Here is a 21783-nt window from a genome sequence, read left to right on the forward strand (position 1 = left end):
GTAGAGCAAACAGACAGCGGCTCCTTCCTTCCTCCGACACTCTTTCATCACTCCTTTAGCACCCTCCTGCTTCAGTGATCACACTACAAGGCACTTTAGATTAGCTAGCTGAGAGCCTAACAACACTCGCACACGCGTCACGAAAGAGTTAAGTGTCTCTAAAGTTAGTTATGCTCTCAGTGAAGATCTGATTGTGCATGAAAATTGATCTGATTTGTATGTATTTGTGTGTGTGTGTGTGTGTGTGTGTGTGTGTGTGTGTGTGTGTGTGTGTGTGTGTGTGTGTGTGTGTGTGTGTGTGTGTGTGTGTGTGTGGCTGTAAAAGAGAGGAAGGGGGAGAAAGACACAGTATGGTGAGTGCTACAAGTCACACTTAAGTCCCTCTCTCTGGTACTGCTGAATGTAGTAAGACCAACTATTCATTCTCAATAAGGTGTTGATAGAACAGCAATATAGTGGGTTTGTTTTGCATACACATCACAAAAGCATCACAGTAATTGATCTCTAAAGCATGGCCTCGCAACTTCAGTTTGAGGTTCCACTCTTCTTACGACCTCATATTCTCTGCACTCTTGAACATTACAACCATGATTGACCTATAAAACTGTTAACCACTACTTTCTCTTAAAGACAATATCAGATATTACTTACTGATATTTACTCTGTCAAACAGCATGTTAAACCCACATTTTTTTATAATATACAAATGCCTTCCATCTTACCTTGATCCTACACAAATCATTGTGACACTCAGATTTATTAATGAGGTTCTCTGCCTTCTGCTGTTGACATCTATGACACAAGGCCATGTTTCAAACACCAGAGAGAGATTTGCTTGGGCTTCAGATCAATGAATCACTCTGGCCACTCTGTTGACGGACTCTTTGCCTTGCTCCCCATGTCGCTGGAGCAGCCTCTTCATGGGACCTGGTCAGAGGGTGATTTGTGGCCCTAATTTCCTTAAGATCCCCCATAAACCTGACAGCTCTGTCTGCTGGGGGGCATTCTGCTTGACCAGAGGGGAATGAAATATGGCCGCCATTGCCATGGCGCCCCTGATTGAGGAGCCATGCAGAGTCTGTTAGTTAGCAACTGTGGGGGTTTTGGGACTGAAACCAAAGCAGTAGAACATTCTAGCACTGAGTGTTTGAATGTTTCTACAAGGATTCCTCGTTCCTGTTACTAATGTGTTCTCTGCATTGATTCAAAGTATGACGCAAAATGAGCACTTTTACCGAAGCCCATGAATTTTGTGACGCTAATGTTTGTATGTATAGTAACAAACTCTACGTCATGTGGTATGGATATGCGGTGCTCACAAAATTTGACCATCATTCTATTTATTAATCTGAGAGTTTAGCTGTCAGCCCAAGACATCACTTCCCTGTCAGAAATGACTAGAGCTGTAACATCCAGAATGAAAGTGCAGTAAGATTAAGAAAAAGGTTTAAGAGCTCAATCATAGGTACGTTCATGAAAAGGGAGATATTTTTAACCTGAATGTAAACATGGCTTAATTTGGGGCACATCTAAGATCTTTTGGCTGTTTGTTCCAGTTGCATGCTGCATAATTGCTAAATGTTGCTTTACCATGTTGAGTTTGGACTCTAAGAGCCCTGCTCAGTTAGTATTCTTTAAAGAGATGCATTCTCTGCCTAAATCATTCAGTGATTTATTGACTTGCAGCAACACTTTAAACTCCATTCTGTAACTAACTGGAAGCCAGTGTAAAGATTTAAGAACTGGAGAAATGTGCTCTGTTTGCTCTTGGATACAACTAAATAAATAAAAATTAGCTGCTGCTGTTTTGTGAAGTCTAGTTAAGAGACCATTCAAGGAGTCCACCCTCCTGAAGGCAACAGCCTGGATGAGCGTCTCTTGGTGTTTTTGGGAGACCACACTCTTGATTCTGGCTGTTTTGGTGATTGCTCTGATGTGGCTGGTGAGGGTGAGATCTGAGTCCATTAGAACGTCAAGATGTGCACTTGGTCTTAGGATTTTTGGAGCCTGAGAATGTTTTCTAGAACTAATTCTCTGCTCTTTGTTGCCAAACACAATAGTCTTTGCTTTGTCCTTATCCGAGTCTGCATGTCATAGCCACCCTGCCAATGGTGACAAAGTAACTCCGACCTTTTAAATGAGACCTGCAGTAATTAAAGACTGCTCTGGACTGCTCCTACCCGATTTCCAACCTGTCCAGCCGTATTCTGTGATCTACAGTGTCAAATACAACACAACTAAAACTGATATTGGTCTCCCTGGAGAAAACAGATCCAAGACAATCATACTAATGATCCTAACTTTGTTGTAACTGTGAGGATCATCTAAGACGGAAGACACTGATATCACAAACTCACACACAACTCAACAATCGGGGAGTTGTCTCACTGACAGCAATTAAGCAAATTGGTAACTGTCAGTAATCAAGCTTTGAACACCTTGTTTATAAATTCAGACATTAGCATGTCAATGAGCTGCCTCTTCATATGAGCATGCGAGACACAGGCCTGCTCAAGGAAGGAATTGATATCTGAAAGCTGTCTGGCAGAAGTACGATTCTCCTCACTGATCAGACAGGGCGGGAATCGGTTCTGTATGGTGAGACTAACTGGACCGTGAAATGGCAGGAATCAAAATAAATGGCACCAATTTTCTTCCAACAATATCATGGTACCTCTCTCACCTCTCAATATGAGTCCACTGAGTCTGCCTGAGCGCGATATCAACCATTTCAAAGTTTAAAAGGAAGGAAGCACCATTTTTCTTTTTCAACTCTCCATTCTCCAATTCGACATTAAGATTTTAGCATATCCAAAGGAAGAGCAAAGTTGCCTCTCTCTTGTAGTTGCTCTGCTCTACTCTCAGTTGCTGCTACTTTGAATTATGATGAAGATGCAGAGTATTGAATAGTACTGTTAAATTGAAAAGAATGACTGAGTACTTGGTTGTTAGTGTTGAAGGACATGGGTATGTTGATAGATGTTGAAGGCAAAAGTTCAGCAGTATGTTTGAGGTCTCAGATGATTCTCATGAATGTTTTTTTCTTCATACTAGAAATACAGTCTTTCATAGGAATTAATGTTATTTCAAGTGAAGATTCCATTCTATTACTTAAACACATCCAGTGGCTTAATCCTCAAGGGCTTTTACCAAGAAGACCTAGAAAGAGAGAGATGCCAGTTTGTGCTTGACATATTGAAGCATCACTGTAATAGAGTAGGCTCAAGCAGTACAGGACATGGACACCCATCTCAGCTGTTGGCATCACCCCAGAGGCTTGTGCTCGGGTCCGTCTCCTGGCACAGCTTCATGTGTCGGCACCATTGATGACTGCCAAGGGAACCAATCAGCAGGTGCTCCTGTTGCATGTGGCCAAGAGCCCCTGTGCTGCACCTGAGTGCCAATGTTCAGGGTGGTACTACCCTAAAGTGTCATTGTTAAGGGTCTATCATTTTGAACTCCATCTATCTCTAAGTTTTAATGGTCTTATTATAATGATGCTTTTGATACATGCAGTGCAGATACATTTGTGGAGGAGGACGGGAAAGAAAATCAACTGCTGTGTTTGTCAGGCCTCACCAGCTCCTACCTGTGTGGGTGCTATGAAGCCATTGTGTTTGTGTCAACAGCATCACTGACTGATAAAACAAAGCAACCAGAGCATGTTTGGGCAGTTGCGCTGGTTCTGCCTGTATTTCTTGCCTTTGGGGAAACCATCTGTCCTTTCAGCATACGTCTGATTTCATGTATATTATAAGCCATAAGAAGGTGTCAGATTCTGCAAGACTTTCACCCAGTATAGGTCCCCTTCCTTTAATGTGCGCTGTACAGGCCATGCTGGAATTGTGTGGCTATAGATTACTAAACCCCAGAGATAACTCATTTACATCGTTTTAAATGCTTATTTAATTAGTTGATGCTGGCTTCCCCTAGTTTCCTCTGTGAATGTGACGGTGAGGGGAAATACAACGGACTTGATGTCCTAATTTACCAAGGTAGGGCATGAGCGTCAGACATGAGGGGAAAGGTAGAAAAAGAACTCACCGTTACTTTGGGTCAGGCACTAAGGACATTGATATTCATGCCAGCCAATGCTGAGCTAAATCACCAATGCAGAAAGACTGGGCCTCTGTGGCTTTATTTAAAACAGCTGTGTGATTTTGTATGTGTGTGTGTGTGTGTGTGTGTGTGTGTGTTAGAATGTGTGTGTGTGTGTGTGTGTGTGTGTGTGTGTGTGTGTGTGTGTGTGTGTGTGTGTGTGTGTTTGTGAGTGCTTATGCTTATCTGCGATAGCGTACGTGTGTGTGTGCAAGCTTACATACATACATTTCTACACGTCGGCTTTAGAGCCAGGGATCTGAGTGGTAGCATGTGGGCCTTAAGACCTGAAGCAAGAGCAAGAGGAGGAGGAGGAGGTGGAGGAGGAGGAGGCGGGGGAACACCTGCATATGGAGAACAGGAGCCTGTCAGGCACCAATCACTTTCTTCTTCTTAAGCGAGGCCCTGGAGCAGCTGTGCTGAGCTGCGGGCCTGAGCCACTGTGAGGGCCCTTCTTCCTCCGTCCCCTCGAGAGCTGTCCGCACTCACTTCATAACCTATTGGGGGCCTGTCACCGGCTCACACACCTCCGACATCTGAGGGCCCGCGCCAGAGGAAATACATCCCGGCCTGCTTTCCCCTAAAGCCCAGGGCAGACCCAGGCAAATAAGCCTCCGCACTCTAGCGCGCTAGCATGTTCTCGCTAAGCCCTCTCAGACAGAGATGGCTGGGAAGCTCCCTAATCTTTTTTTAAAACATTCCTAAGATGTTGAGACAGTCATTTGAAGAGGGATGGTAGAGGGGGCTGGAGGGGATGGAGAAGAGATGGAGTGGAGTACTTTTCAGAAGCTGGAGGGTCGTGAAGCCTGACAGCGTAATCCGTGCGCGGAGAGCTTCTGAGAGGTCATGCCGCAGGCAGGGCCGTCGCCCGTGACAAAGTGTAATGTCACGGTGAGGCTGCAGACCAGAGTTCACTTTCATTTGTCTTGCCTGCATGTGGTGCGGTGTGGTGCAGTGCGGTACAATGTGGTGCGATGCAGTGCGGTGTGGCACGGCCCTGCACTGTACTGTACAGGGGAAGGGAAAGGGTCAGTGAGAGCAGAGGAACTGAACTCTGCGGGGAGCTCATCTGCTCATCTGGTTCCTCTTGTGACTGTGTTTGAAACAGGGCTCACTTTCATAAGGCCTCTCATTACACACACCATCACATGTCTTCATCTCACAACATTCATGGGAGTCTGGTGCTCATAGACCTGGCCAGAGCTAAGATGCTGAAGACTACAACTAAACTCCGTTGTTTGGTCACAGCTTCTATAATGTTTATCTTATAGGGAAATTTGGTTTATGAAAAAAAATAAAACATTTGAAAGGCTATACTAATGTCATAGAAGCAGTCCATATGCCTGCACTCATCAGTGCAACTAAAAACCTTGCCACCATCAATTGATGTGCTATAAGTTGTGGAGCATTTCTATAGGACCCTGAAACCGGATTTATTAATCTAATGATTCAGAAGAGCGACAGAGCATTACAAACACTGCACATTTTGACATTATTCTTTTCCTTATGGTTGGCAGTATTTTCTGCAGTTACTTTGAGTACTGTTCAGTTTAAATATCTGACCTCACTTTTGTTAAAGGTTTTCTTGTAAAATCTTCAACGTAGCATTTTTCGTCTGTTTTATATTTCAGTAGGGCCCTCTGTAATGACATCTGCCAAGATTAAGCCTGACATGCGGGTGTATCATTTTCCTGTGCTGTCACACATGTTCGAAACCTCACACACACATACCTGTGGACCAACTAAATGCAACCCAACATGACCATACCTCACTGACACGCACACGCACACGCACACGCACACACACACACAAACACACACACACACACACACACACACACACACACACACACACACACACACACACACACACACACACACACACACACACACACACACACACACACACACACACACACACACACACACACACACACACACACACACACGCGCGTGTGCACACACACACACACACAAACAAGCAGATTTAGCATGATTGATTCCCTTGCTGACCCAAGGGGGCCAAAGGGGAGACACTCTAGCTCTTTGTGGCCCTCGTGTACAGGACGGGCAAGTGTGTGAAGTGTGCGGTTCCTCCCTCATGGAGTACACACACACAGTATGTCATGGGAGCCATCCTACTCTATGGAGTGAGTACACACACACAGTAAGTCATGGGAGCCATCTATGGAGAGAGCCTCAAAAGAGCCTTACATATCAAATGAAAGCAAAGGCAGCTCTACTCACCCATCTAGAGAGCTCTAACGAATCTCAAAGGAGAGATCACACATATGCACAGTATGAGTTTATGTAAATACATCCCCTTCGGGCAGCTTCAGTCCTGCCCATACAGGTACTTATGCCCGGCGGCCGCTTGTTTATTCTGGCTTTGGAGGTGAAATATGCAACTGGAAAGTGGTCACGGCGCATAAACAAGAGATGGTATTTAGCCTCTAAATGTTTTTGGCTTTGAAAACAAAGGTCTGGTCAATCTTGTTGAAATCCTTATAATCTTGGAGTTGAATGAGAGTCTCTCACCATGAAGTGTAAAAGAAACTGTTTGTTTAATATAAGTTTGTTTTATTTAATTTATTCTTTATATAATGTATTATGTTGCTACATTTTATTTGTTTTGTGTTAGTAAACTCGTTTATTGTCAGTATATTCTGTGTGCGGGGCAGATCATTAGGACCTGAGCAAGTTCTGCTATGTGAACTTAACCACTCTGAATAAGACATGTCTTCTGTGAGCGTGTCAGATTATGGGTCTCAAGTGTTAAAGGCCCAAGCAAAGACAAGTGTAAGCCAGGCATGGTCTCCCCCCCTGGCTGTGTGGACACAGTGGAGGGGTCAAGCAGAAGTGTCTGTGAGGAGTGCAGATGGTCATGTTATTTGAGAGGTTACCCACCACCACCAGCCGCCACCCCGCAAACCCCCTCCCCAAATATATTGTATCAGCCCACTGACTGTCACACACACACACACACACACACACACGCGCACACACACACACACACACACACACACACACACACACATACACAAAAACACACACACACACACACACACACACACACACACACACACACACACACACACACACACACACACACACACACACACACACACACACACACAGCCCACCGGCAAGGAAGTGTGTTGCTTTGGAATGTGTTCAGTGACTGGTGGTGTCTCAGTAAAAACCAACTGTCAAATGAAACTTTCGAAAGTGTGTTCAGATGTGCATGACCAAGGAACTCGATCTACTAGGAACAAGGCTGAGAGGTCAAGTCACTGTAGCTGTAAACCTGTTTAACAGCAGTCACTGAATTATTTCATGTCTCAAAAGGATTTACACAGACTGCAGAGATTACATTTACACTTACACTAGCATGCTCTCACACTTACATATAAAATACTTACACAAAAAGTTAGACACACACACACTAACACACACACACACACACACACACACACACACACACACACACAAACACACACACACACACACACACACACATACATACACACACACTCGTAGACACACATAAACATTCCCACAAATGAAGACCCACTGAGTACTCACTGGTTGTTTGCTGTCTTCACCAGGAAGAGAGCACAGATAAAACCGTAAAGCAACAAACCAACACTTCCATACCTTCAGTTTGTCCCTGGTGTCCCTCCTTGACGTGTTTCTTGCATGAGTCTTTCCTGTTATCCTATACCATTTCTGGGCTTCGCTCTGTCCGGCAGCCACACAGTACACCAGCACAGGGGAGGAGGAGCTGGAAACTGAAAAAAACCTTCCTGACATGAATTAGCAATCTGAAAGAAGCCATGTGACCATGTCTAACCAATGAGGAGGCCCTACATCTGACAGACACTCCCCTCTCCCACTCCCTGTCCCTCCCTCTCCTCTCTTGTTCTTTCAGTGACAGGGTGGAATTACTGAAACTTTGCCATGGTTTCCATAGCAGCACATTGGGATTTAATCATTAAATTAAGATTGTATGTATTGTATCATTGTGTTCAAACTCCTGACTAAAACATGGTCTTGTCATAGATAAATGTATGGATTTCGTACGGTTTCATGAAATTATTGGTGGTTGCAGATAAAAGAAATGTACAGTTGCATAAATTGTGAGTTATAACAAGTTATATTTGCATAAGCGCAGAAACAGAAGACATGTATTCCAGTGCTTTCAGTGCAGTGTCAATGTGGCTGTGCTATCTGACAGCAACATAGTGAAAATCCAGATACTCCACAGATTATTAGTTTGCATACTATGGTTTCTAAGAGACAGTTAATGCGGAAAATATAATTAACACCAGTTACCCATGTGGATAAATATGTGTATGTCTGCATAAATATGCTTTTATGTGTGCACATGTGTGCAGAGTTATGTATATTTGTGTTTTGTGAGTGTGTGCATGAGTGTGTGTGTGAGTGTGTGCATGTGTGTATAAGTGCAAATGTGTGAATGAGTGTTTGTGTAAGTGTGTGCATATGTGTATGAGTGCAAGTGTGTGAATGAGTGTGTTCATGTGTGTATGAGTGCAAGTGTGTGAATGAGTGTGTGTGTGTGAGTGTGTGTAAGTGTGTGAATGAATGAGTGTGTGTGTGTGTGTGAGTGTGTGTGTGTGTGTGTGTGTGTGAGTGTGTGAGTGTGTGCATGTGTGTACGAGTGTAAGTGTGTGAATGAGTGTGTGTGCGAGTCTGTGCAGCAGCCTCTGTGTTTCATTAGTGTCGAGGGTGTTGGTGCAGACTGAAATCTTGGGACGTACTTCTGAAGCGTAACCTTTCTTTTATTAGCACTTCTGGTCTTTTTAACCATTCAGCATTTTAAAGCTATAGGCAGCGACTTTGAGTGCCCAACAGAACAAGACTGGCTTACTGTCTGGGGTGTTTTAAAGTTTATACGTCTCAAATGTTGATGATTTGTCTGCCTCAGTGGTGCTAGGCAGTTGTGCTGGTCCGGAAATGAAACTGGCTTCTGTGGAAGGAAGGAGAGGGTAAGTGATTCTGGGCGTAATTGTCTTGGGCACACAGGTGCATTGGCAGTAATGACATAATTAAACAGGTCAGACCATGGCAAGGGGTCTGAAGGAGGTGATTGTGCTCTTTTCCTCTCCGATAATGTGTTCCTCATGCTCCATTTGGGCTATAACGGAAAGACAAAAAAAAAACAGAACAGAAAGCAAGAAATAGAAAAGACAGGAAGAAAGACCAGAACAAGTAAAAGAAAGTAAGAAAAAAAGAAAAAAGGGAGAAAGAAAGAAAGAAATATAGGAAGAGAGGAAGAAGTAAAAAGAAAGAAAGAAAGTGTTGTTCCCAAACAAAGCCTCTTTGCACAGCAGCTTCTGTAGATTTTGGACCCATTTTTCTAAGGTATCAAAATTTTGTTCTGGTCCGAGACATGGAAACGGCTGACAAATTGCCATAAACAGGTGTTAGAAGCTGTCAGGTATTCTGAGCCTTTGTAGCACGGACAAGCTCGGGTTAAGTATTTAGCATGAACTGAGGCATACACAAGGCATCGCCTGAGAGAGCATGCCACATTATCTGGACTACATATGACATGAACATGTGTGTGTGAAATTGTGTCACGGCTGAGAGAGAGAGTAAGGAGTTTTGATCAGAAACACACCCTGCGCTTTCAAACCGTGCCCCACCTCAGCTTCCTGGTGTATAATTTACAACTTCCTGTTGTCAGCACGATCCCTGTTGACTCTAATCCCTGGTGTTACAATAACCCCTGTGGCCCCAGGTCTCAAGTGAGAAAGACTGAAGGAAACCGCAGGCAAGTCAGGTAGATCAGTAGTCTATAAAATGACATGAGGCTCTCGTTTTTAGAGAGGTTAAAGCCTCTTTTGTTGCAGGGATTTGTCAGGGTGCTTGTTTAAGAACTTGTTTGTATATTAAACCAGAGAGAAAGCACCATTCCACACGTGCACTGCTTTAATGGGTCATTGTGTTTCCCATGGGAAAGAAATTCAAATCATTACTAGTAAATACATAGATAAAATATATGATCAAGCTCTTCAAAGCTGACACATTTCTCACAGCAGCGGATTGTGGAAACTACCAAATGGTGACGAACATTAGATGCTGTAGAACAGGGACATCTTTTGGAAAGCTGTGCTACACATGTACGCTACGGTGGGGAAAAGAAGGGAAAAGAGACGAATAGATGATCAGTTGGACAGAGAGAGAGAGAGAGGGAGAGAGAGAGAGCAAGAGAAAGAGAGAGAAAGAGATAGAGAGAGAGGGAGGCGAATAGAATTGGTGGGCTTTGCCCCCCTGCGTGCATCCCATCACCTCTCATCCCTTTTATGGGCCCTCCCTCCTTTTACTGATGTCTCATTTGAGTGGAGGGATGAAAGGGGCTGGCGTGGGGGCCCAGGGCTCAGGGCTCGGGCTCAGAGCATCCATCACTCTTTATGAGCCTCCCTGTCACGGCCAGAGAAAGCCTCGTCCCCGACACTGTTTCTGATCAGCTGTAAACGCCTCAGTGTCACTGTAATTGCCCCCCTGTGTATACGAGAGCTCCTGCCCTCACCAGCCAGGTGTACGGCACAGGGCAGTTAATCACTCACACCTCAGACAATGGGCCCCCCCCCTCTCTCTCACACACACACACACACACACACACACACATCCAGTCAGTCAATCTGCATCTCCATGTGCAGTTGTCTATAAACTTTAAAGTGTCCATGGGTATGTAGCACAAATACTGTTTCTTTTTTGCAATGTTTTACCTCCATTAAATAAAAAGTCTCATTGCATTACCATTGTGTATGTGTGCTACAAGTCTTATATTGACTACATTTCAGTTCAGGAGAAGAAAACGTCATGATGTAATTTGCCCAGAGGTGCCCAGACTTTTGCATACAACTTTATTCGAGATCATATTACAGCCATTGCAAATTACTATGGGTCTACATGGACGTTGTGGGCACCAGGTTTTTATGTTTTTATTTTTCTATATTAAGTCATTAAATGTCTGACCATTGCATTTTCTAGAATTATGTTTATGTTGGTTATTAACAAGGAATATATGGCATCAATAGATTTTAAATCAAGTGTTTGTTTCCTTTAGAAGTTGAAGTTTAATTTTTATCATAAGTGGAATCTGTTTCTCATTAAAATAATTGTTTCAGCAAGATTTTTGCTTTCAATCTAATGCCCACTTTTCAAAAGACAGTCTTGATTCTAATGACAAACTTAAATCAATCAGTATTATAAATCAAAACAAAGAGTCTCAAGACAAGTCTAATAGTAATAAATAAATAATACATTCTCACTTATTTTATATTTATACTCCAATTTGTTTACAATGGAATACTTACTGTGTGAGAGACATTTGGTTTGGGAAGAGATCGAAGCAAGGTCAACTTAACCAAAACTTGGAGAAACTTGCCTGCCATCTTCTGGTTAAACACAAAACATCAGTTTATAAATTACACCTGGAATTTCATTTCATTGTTTTTGGCTTGGACAATATAATAATATATTGTTAATGCAAAAATGCACAGAAATGCCATTCATGTGAGTCTCCCTTGGCTCTTTTGTTGACAGGTCCTGGATCAGCAGCTGGCTGTAGACAGGTGATGAGAGGTGAAGGGAGGCAGGTGTGGAGCTGCACTGCATGAATGGGACGAGGAGAGGAGTGAGGAAGCAGGGGAGTCAGAGCCGCTCACATACACCAAGTTGGGGAGGGCCTTTTGTGTGAGTGTGTGTGTGTGTGTGCCTCAGGCTCTTAATAATCTGAGTCAGGCAGCTGTCCTCTCTCGCACACACTCTGTCCCTGAGTCCTTCCTCACCGGAGCAGCAGCCCCAGCAGCAGTAGCAGTAGCAGTAGCAGGAGCAGTAGCATGAGCAGCCCAGAGAATGTACAGCAGGACTCCCCTCCCAGAAAGGACGTCGCCACGGAGACGACCAGCCTGGTCAGGGGCCCGACAGGCAAGGAGGTAAGTGGGGGCGGGGGGACCTCTGTTCTCCCTCACTTCTGTTTAACCTTGGTTTCTCTACTCTGGATGACTCAGGAAGAACTGCATAGGCTGAAGGTTTACAAGAGGCCTATAGTCTCTTCCCCTTATGATAGCAGTGTTACTGATGTGTAGATAAATGCATAGAATGTGCATTGTTTTATGTTCATGTATGGATAGGCAAGAGGGAGACAGAGAGGCATGTAGAGAGAAGGAAGTTGAAGAAAAACAGAGATGGAGAAAGAGAGAAATAGGGGATGAAAGACAATGATTCAATAAAACAGATTGGCCCATTTGACTGGTGTAGCATTGAACAGTTGTCTAACACTAATGTCACCTTTCTTTCACTACGAGAGAAAGAGAGAGAGAGAGAGAGAGAAAGAGTTGAGCCTAACAAGTCCTACTAGTTAAAACAACTTTGCATAGTATTTTTCATTCTATCAAAAGATAAAAGCATTGTCTGTCACATTTAGAGTTCGAGTCAGAGTTAACTCTGTGCTCCAAGACTAATCTGATCACGGTGTGCAAGTACACGCATCTGGTTGCTAATATTGTGCTTATGTGCTCTATAATCCTGTTAGCAGACATTTACTTGCTATATCTCTATGCCTGGACGTTGTCAACAGACTCCAACTTAATACATGACTACTGATAGACTATAAGTACATCACAATCTTGTTATAGTCGCTATCTTATCTGTGGATGTTCATCTAATGAGCAGATCCCTTTTCAGTGTAGCTTCTAGCAACAGTTGTTTCACCAGTCATTATGACCCGGGGCTATGCACGATCACCTGGACTGTGGCTCTGTACACGGAACTAGAGGTGTTGACGTATTGCGTTCAACAGCTGTTTTGGAACTACCAGTAATAAGAGACAATTTGCTGTATCATGCAGTAAAATCACATGAAGGAAGGCATTGTGTGTTTTTCCTCAGTGAACCAGGCGTAGGTCAGTACCCAAGGACAGTTCCTAGCACAAGTTGTCTCAGCATGAACAGTATCCATGTGCAGTGGGCTGAACTGCTGATGATGATGGTTTGGTCTGGGATGAAAATCAGTTGCTTTGCATTGTTTAGTTCATATAAAGCATTTGATGGTGGCAGACATCTATGGGGGGAAAAAGGTCAGCATCACTGACACAGACCAAATATTTGCTGGGGTTTTGTTTCAGTTTACATGAACTCAATATGTATGCATTTCAATATTTATTACTAAAATGAATCACACAATTTTGTCATATCTATTGTGCTATGATAACAGTTCCTTTTCAAAGTGTGTCTTCAGGCAACTTGCTGTTTGTTGTTCACCAGTGAATTGGGGTATATAGGGCTAGTGAATGTGCCCACGTGATGGGTGGATTGGGGTACAGGGCTAGTGTACGTGCCCCAGTGATGGGTGGATTGGGGTAGAGGGCTAGTGAATGTGCCCACGTGATGGGTGGATTGGGGTATATAGGGCTAGTGAATGTGCCCCAGTGATGGGTGGATTGGGGTATATAGAGTAAGTGAATGTGCCCCAGTGATGGGTGGATTGGGGTATATAGAGTAAGTGAATGTGCCCCAGTGATGGGTGGATTGGGGTGTATAGGGCTAGTGAATGTGCCCCAGTGATGGGTGGATTGGGGTAGAGGGCTAGTGAATGTGCCCCAGTGATGGGTGGATTGGGGTATATAGAGTAAGTGAACGTGCCCCAGTGATGGGTGGATTGGGGTATATAGGGCTAGTGAATGTGCCCACGTGATGGGTGGATTGGGGTATATAGGGCTAGTGAATGTGCCCCAGTGATGGGTGGATTGGGGTATATAGAGTAAGTGAATGTGCCCCAGTGATGGGTGGATTGGGGTGTATAGGGCTAGTGAATGTGCCCCAGTGATGGGTGGATTGGGGTATATAGAGTAAGTGAATGTGCCCCAGTGATGGGTGGATTGGGGTATATAGAGTAAGTGAATGTGCCCCAGTGATGGGTGGATTGGGGTATATAGGGCTAGTGAATGTGCCCACGTGATGGGTGGATTGGGGTATATAGGGCTAGTGAATGTGCCCCAGTGATGGGTGGATTGGGGTATATAGAGTAAGTGAATGTGCCCCAGTGATGGGTGGATTGGGGTATATAGGGCTAGTGAATGTGCCCACGTGATGGGTGGATTGGGGTAGAGGGCTAGTGAATGTGCCCCAGTGATGGGTGGATTGGGGTATATAGGGCTAGTGCATGTGCCCACGTGATGGGTGGATTGGGGTAGAGGGCTAGTGAACGTGCCCCAGTGATGGGTTGATTGGGGTAGAGGGCTAGTGAACGTGCCCCAGTGATGGGTGGATTGTGGTATATAGAGTAAGTGAATGTGCCCCAGTGATGGGTGGATTGGGGTATATAGGGCTATTGAATGTGCCCACGTGATGAGTGGATTGGGGTAGAGGGCTAGTGAATGTGCCCCAGTGATGGGTGGATTCGGGTATATAGAGTAAGTAGTGAATCACGGAAACGTCTTCCTGCTGGCTGTTACAGTAAAGCTGCAGTAAGGTGTTTTGGCAGAAAACTAGCAATGTAACTATTCAATAGTCATTCAAACTCTTTACGAACACCGACAACAGCACGGTTGGCACTGATAAAAAGGCTCATAGACTCTTGTGTTTTGGTGATATAGTTGGTGATGGTTCTTTTTACATTTGTGTGGGGTGTTCTGACCTGCATGGAGCATAGCCTAAGCGCCGAGTCGAAACGGCGGGTGTGTTTATCTGTCCTTTTTATGAGTACATACCATGACAATCCATTTAAAAGACAGAACCTGTTACCTATAGAAATATGTTTCAGAAAGAGACAAATTGTTGCACACTGTCTCTTTAAGTTGTTGCACTTGTGCTAATATTCCCTGTCGAAGCGTCCTTGAGCAAGACACTGAACCCCTAATTGCTCCTGATGTGCAATTGCCATCAGTGGAAATGTAAAATATATACATTGTAAGTTGCTTTGGATAAAAGCGTCTGCTAAATGACTAAATGTAAATGTTAATGTGTAATACACATGAGGCTAGCTGAGCACTTTGTGATGGAAACAATAATCCCTCGTGTTGTTTTCACTCTGGTTGGTGCAGGACCCCTGGGCTGTGTGATTAGATTTAGAATGCCTTATCTGTATGGACCTGCTAATGATGCTGTATAGTTTCATACTTTTGTGAAATGTTTTATAAAGATTTGACACTGCAGTGCTTAGGAAAGCAGAGACAAGGTCAGGGAGAACTACTGGATAGTTTAACTGCGACCATTTGCTTCTGTTCTATATGTGTATGTGTTTCACATCAGGTTTCAAATGTAATCAGGAGAGAGCACATTTATTGGTGGACGCTGCTGTTTCTCAACTTAGGTGGATTTTTAGACAGCCTTTATGATGATGTGTGGTATTTCACCAGTGTTGTTCAGCATCTTTTTGATTGCCAGACTGAATCTCAGGAACATAAAAACTGAAACTGTTTAATTACATGACAATTTATGTTCAGATAAATTATTAGAAACAGTCAACAGCAGCAGAAGTTCGATATCTGCTGAAACCGATGACACCTGTGAAAGGCAGTGAAGCGTCTCAGGATCTCTGCACCAAAATGACCATAAATGTATGACTGATGTTTCCATACGAGAGGCTCCCTGACCGTCTCATAACATGGTTGACCCAGAGGAAGGAGATTACTGTGTTATTAACACATGTTTTCACAGGTCTGCGTCGCTCTGTCAAAGGTCACTTCTTTGGCCCTGGGAAAGCCACAAATATGCAACCGCCTCAGCAGGGTCCAGCATGGCAGGGAAAGCTGGGGCTGCTAAACATGTTAGGAGCACAGCCTCTCTGCTGATATCGCAATCGCTGCACCTACAAACTCGAGAGAAGCACATTCCAAAACAAAAGAGACCACCCATGTTCACTACAAGGTGTCAGTTCAGCCAAAATAGCCAGTTAGGCGGCCATGGACTTTGTGGTCTGCTTCCAGTGTTGCTTAATTTTACTTAAATACAGTGGCAGAGAAGTTGGGTGTTGGCCATGTGGATGTGCAATCTCAATGGTGTCCACTAGAGGGCGGTAGCATTCTTCCTCACCTGTAGCCTTCTCTCCACTCACACCAAAGAGGCATTTGCAGTCTGAGGAAGGCCTACTGATGTTTGGCACATGATGGACTGTCCTCTGGGTGTTTGAGTCCAACAGCCCTGAAATCAGTGACTGGACTGAGCCCATCAGATGGACTTTCACAGCAGGGGAGCTGCTGTTTATGACACAGGCCATCTATCAGCCCAACACTGATTAACGGTGAACTCAGTTAAGGTTCTTTTTCCTAAGTTCCTGGATCTTTTCATCCCAATAGTTCCCCACTCACACCAATAGTTCCACCCTAGCTCTTAGAGACCAATACATCTATTTATTTCCCTCATGCCAGGAAGAGCTACCAAAGCTTGATAGTTTTTTTAGTCAGAGTGGCTTTATGTCATGTGTGGAGGCAAGTGGCAGTGAAATGATCAAATAGACCACACATGTAGCTCAAGTTTTGGAATTTTGCATCCTCAATAATGAATTGGGGCAATATGCAACTGCCTAAAATGTGACTTGTGCATGTGATGTAGTGCATTTTTGAATAGCCTATCATCCTGACTGAACAGAGAAAGTTGTTACCATATATTATTGATGTAGAGTTTGTATACCATTGACCTGCTGTTGGGATAGCAGAGCGGGTACCAGAGCAGTACTCTCGGTCACAGGTCAGACGTCACAGGTCAGAGCATCTTGTTTGTTTGTTCTTCAAAGGTGTACAGGATAGATTACTCAAGTAACCCTAGGTTATATCTTATTATAGGCCTCCAACTGCTGGAAAGCATGACTTTATTAAAAAAGGGTGGGACAGCCAAAACTGGGAGCGGCAACATTATTGTTTCTCATGTGCCACCTTTGAAGTGGACCTTCTCAAGTGGGTTTGGAACAGACACTGGGGTGGGGTCAATATTTGTCATGTTCTCAAATCTGATCAAAAATTCATTAAAGAAAGGAAAGCTTGGGGATTTAAGGACTATAATTGCTTTTGGAGACAGTGCATCAAATATTTAGATAAAGGAGCAGAATAAATAAGAGAGTAAGGCTGCTTGTAGTAGAAGTAATGATGACAAACTAGAACAGAAGCTCAGTGCATGCGACAAGATAAAGCAACAAAGATAATTCAATTACATTAAAGCATGTCCTTTTTAAGTCTCTCCAGACCTTTATTCAACCGAGTTTATTTTTCTAATCCTTTATTTTTAATGATGGTTGTTATACAGTTATGTAAAATACAAAGACATAAATGCTCAGTATTGCTTAAGTATTACATCTGGTTTATGGGAGAATATTATAGTTGGTTTCTACCAGTCAGCACAAGACTATCCGGACAAATGCATAACGAGCTGATTCTCATCATTAGCAGTCTGCTAATAGCAGATGGTGAAATCTGCTGAAAGTACCACTAATAGTAGAGCAGGGTGCATCGTATGGTATTCAGTGCAGGACAATGACCCAATGCACACAGGCAGGTGGACCAGGCCCTCGCTCCTGTTTGCACACTCATCTTCCTGACCAGACGTGTCACCATGCCTACCCCAACGAAGTGTGTCATGCCACCATTATGTCACCGGGGCGGCCAGGATGGAGCAGGGACACAGGGGTGCTGTTTCCCCCCGCCAAAACCTCCCACAGTTCCCTGGACCACTGCTCCCGTTGTTCCAAACCTCTGAGCCATCAAGCAGTAATGGGCCCTTTTATTGACCTTGTTGTGCCAAACACTTTCTCCATCCCTGCTCTCTCTCTATCTTTCTCTCTTCTCTTCTACAAAGAGGCGTAGGCGGCTCTAATTGGTCCTGGTAACTCCGCGGGGCTCTGCCCTGGCCGTCCAGGTTTCTGCCGGGGTGCTTCAGAACAAGCGATGTGCTTATGTCAGCTTCTTTGTTGGTGCGAAAGTCTCTACCGGACCACAAGAACGTTGCTTTTCATGATGGGCCATGTGCCTAATTGACTCTGTCACTGTCGGTAATGAAATGGGGGTCCTGATGGAGCGATGACCAGGCACTGTGATCACAGTGGGAGGGAGAGAGAGAGAGAGAGAGAGAGAGAGAGAGAGAGAGAGAGATAGAAAGGCTGTGAGTGTGTGTCCTTGAGAGAGAGCGAGAGAGGCTGTGAGTGTTGCTACATGCTAGTGTTCTGCACGGCTCCCTCCGGAGGCCAAGTGAGTTCTCTGAACTGCACGACCCCACCAGGGTCTAGAGGAGATTGCACCGTTGCTGCTTCAGACAGCTTTGAAGTCCACTATATCTCGATAGTGTGACCTGTCACAGGTGCTAGAAAGAAAAACCTTTATTGTCATTGTATTCACATAGAACAAAATTTGGAATAGCTCAGTATCATGCCGTTCTCTCATCTCCAATTCAAATATCTACTTCATCCAGTTTGCTGTCATCATGTAGCCCAAGATGAAATGTTCAGTTACTTTGTCTCGGCTTTATGTCATACCAGCAAATTGCAATGGTGAAACTTTCAATTTCTTTCAATAAGGAAAGAACATAATATATCCATCCTATCAGAACACAGACCGGGTTTTCCTGCTGTACTGTACTGTCTGTGCATCTCTGGCTCTATCATAATCCATGGCATTTTCTCTCGTTAAGAGCTACACTATGACTTTTAACGTTTAAGAATAGCATAAAGAAGGAGGACATAAAACTACACTTCCCTTCCATGGTAGACAGAGCTTAGATTGCGCCATGCACACGGATTAAAGATGAGACCTGTCTCTCTGCTGCCCCATGTTTGAGGAGGGAGAGAAAGAGAGAGAAAGAGACGAGAGAGAGTGAGAGTGAACAGGAGAGAAAAAGGGACAGAGAATGGTGAAAGAGGATTTGAGCTCTTCTCGTGTGAAGGTGAGTCGTGTGTGGGGAGGTGGAGGGGGGAGGGGTCTAGAAGCTGCCTATGTTCAGTTAGACAGCGCCGCATGGCTCACGTGACGGCCAGGATTACCAGGCTCTACTGTCCTTGTCTGTACTCAGCCCGCCCCATGAGAGGAGAGCCCTGGCAGGCATCAGTGGCAGGCAGGCAGGCAGGCTGCACACTTTTACATTCACAGTTTACATTACAGTCAAAAACACACGACAGTGGACACAATATCAGTGTGGACACATGTGTCCAATTTCCGATTTCAGTCCGATTTAAATTGGAGATTGGACACATGTGTCTCCCCAAATCTAGATTCATTGTGTCCGACTTGAGTCCGACTGGACTCCGATGTAAACCCCTGGATACACGATTCGATTCCGCTGGGAATTGGACTGGGCGCGCATGTGTCTCTCGAATCTAGATTCAAATTGGACAACAACAACTTTTGCACGTGCTTGAGATCGTGCCCACAGACATATACATGCATCATATATGTCTATGATATGATAAACGCTGCTAGACGCTCAGTTCTTGTGCTCCCTCTCATTCACATTGAAATACTGAAACCGAAACTGAAACTTTGAAACTGGAACGCAACTGTTTGGGACAGAACGCTAATTCAGTGAACAAATATTTTCATATTACTTTTCCACCAGGTGTTAGTCATGTAATCCATTCATATCGATGTGAATCAATCAATACTAATACAACTTTAACTGTGGTGTGTTTTTGTTTCATTTCACAAGTATTTACTGTATAATCAACGGTAGCAGATGTAAACATTCCGCATTTGATTTGAACTGACGCGGCCAAGATCTAGATTGGTCACTGCCATGTGCTTTGAGATAGAGCAGTTAACCCCCCATGGAGACCCCATGGAGAGAATTGGATGGGATCGGAGTGCTGCCATCATGTGCCCGCACTGAATGTGTTAAGATCCAGCTAAAGAGGCGAAAGGCATGCAAGGACACATCAAGGCTGACATCAAGGCTGACATACTGATATGTGAAATATGATGCCGTTGGGTTAAAACACTGATATATTAAGTAGGACAGAATGCCATCTTACTTCTGCCAGAGCAAATGTTGTTGTCAAGTTTTTAGGGAACTATTCAGGTAATTACAAAAGTATGTGCACAGCTCGTGTTCTTGTGGTTGTTGTTATGATGTTATGTTGTTGATATTGTTGCACTCTGCTAGATGTTGTTGCCACTTTCTCTAGGCAAGAAATTCTACAGTATGCTGCTCTCCATAATCTATATGGAGAAGGTGTTGCCACAGTAGCTTCAGCACCCTTTGATAAGGTCCCATTTATAAATAGCAGCTCCTCTCAGACATACAGTACGTGAATGTTGTCCTGTAGGCACAGAGCGACTCAGATTAAGACTACATCTCACCTGTGCTGTCATGTGGGGAAACACTGATGTTTGGCCTGAGCACCAATGAAAGGAATGGGATAGACTGCTGCAAATTAAAGATGATCTGTTTTAGAGAATGTGTCTTTCTTTAAAGACGTGTTCATGTAACAGACACATTTAAGTAAACAAAGGATGTGTGCAAAACAAAGAATAGGACTACACAGGGCCAGTTAAGACCTGTTATATTATGGGGTGGTGAGAGTGTGTGTGTCTGCTTTGATAGCCACCCCTTTTGTTTTAAACATTTGTATAAACAAGGTAGGACAATAACCCTTGCATCAACCCATAATACCCCCACCCCAGAGTTGTAGACCCAATGTCTGTGACATGTGCATTATGACAGTAAGTAAAAACTGTCTGATGTGAGTGTAGGGATTTCATTTGTTTTCTAATGGTATAAAACAATAAAATGTGTGATACTAAGCATTCTAATGTAGGTCACAAACTATATAATCTTTAAAGGGTTGTTCAGAATAAAAATGTGTCTATCTCTAGCACTCTAGCTAGCAGATGCCTAAACATTTTACATAACTTATATTCTAAGGTTAGACCATATTACATACAGTATATTCTTTAAAGTGTTGACTCTGAAGTAAGAGGGTCTCACAGGCAGTGTTTTTGTTAAATGACATAAAGCATGTTATACATTAAACAATAGTTCTTATACAATACTGAAAATAGACACAATAATGTTATAAGCTATTATACCTTTCTAAATGGAGTCGCCAAATATATGATCCATCAAAATCTGGAAACATATACAAGTGACCCCAATTCTTATTGTTTTAAAGCCCTTGGTAGCCAAGAGATGATCACAAACAGCCCCATCAGACATTTATTAAGACTCACACACAAACACAAACTAACCCAATAAACGAGCACAACCAAACTAATGTGACTAACAACCAGCATTAGGTCTATGCTATCCTTACACAAACAATCTGGCCAAACCAATTGTAAACGATGAAAGAGAGAACTACCTGACATATTGAACTAAAACAACAAAAAGACAAAACACACTTATATGCTGCACTAAAAAAAAAAATGATTCAATGAACTTAATATAGTTATGTCAACATTTTCAACATAACTGAGTTGTGTGCAAACTATTTTAATACTATTATAACAGAGGAAATAACTAACGTATGTGAAACATATTATTACACTGACCAAACCCACTAATGTATTTCTAACTCATATGCATTTACTATCACCACCTGATCAACTACTTAAAGTGACAACTGACGTGGATAGGCAGTACTTAAATAGTTTTCATTGTTATAAAGCTAGTGAAATTATGTTGGACTTACTAAAACTAGTTTTTTTTTTTTTTACAATTTCCACCCAATGTA

General features: G+C 43.5%; 2 protein-coding genes across 2 annotated transcripts in view; one reads left to right on the plus strand and one right to left on the minus strand.

The window, feature by feature from the left end:
- Positions 1-7848, minus strand: part of LOC308377257 (polyhomeotic-like protein 2) — a gene marked incomplete at its 3' end in the record, with an annotated part of 35574 nt that extends 27726 nt beyond the window's left edge. The window contains exon 1 of the mRNA XM_080853839.1: positions 7756-7848. The remainder of the gene's footprint in view (positions 1-7755) is intronic.
- A 4124-nt stretch (positions 7849-11972) lies between these two features.
- The window catches only part of LOC308377010 (solute carrier family 2, facilitated glucose transporter member 1-like), a gene marked incomplete at both ends in the record, with an annotated part of 30032 nt that continues 20221 nt past the window's right edge, over positions 11973-21783 (plus strand). Inside the window, one exon of the mRNA XM_080853542.1 lies at positions 11973-12068. Within this exon, the coding sequence (XP_080709668.1) occupies positions 11973-12068 (96 nt within the window). The remainder of the gene's footprint in view (positions 12069-21783) is intronic.

Source organism: Sprattus sprattus, assembly GCF_963457725.1.
Source record: "Sprattus sprattus genome assembly, chromosome: 16".
In the NCBI taxonomy this organism is placed as follows: Eukaryota; Metazoa; Chordata; class Actinopteri; order Clupeiformes; family Clupeidae; genus Sprattus; species Sprattus sprattus.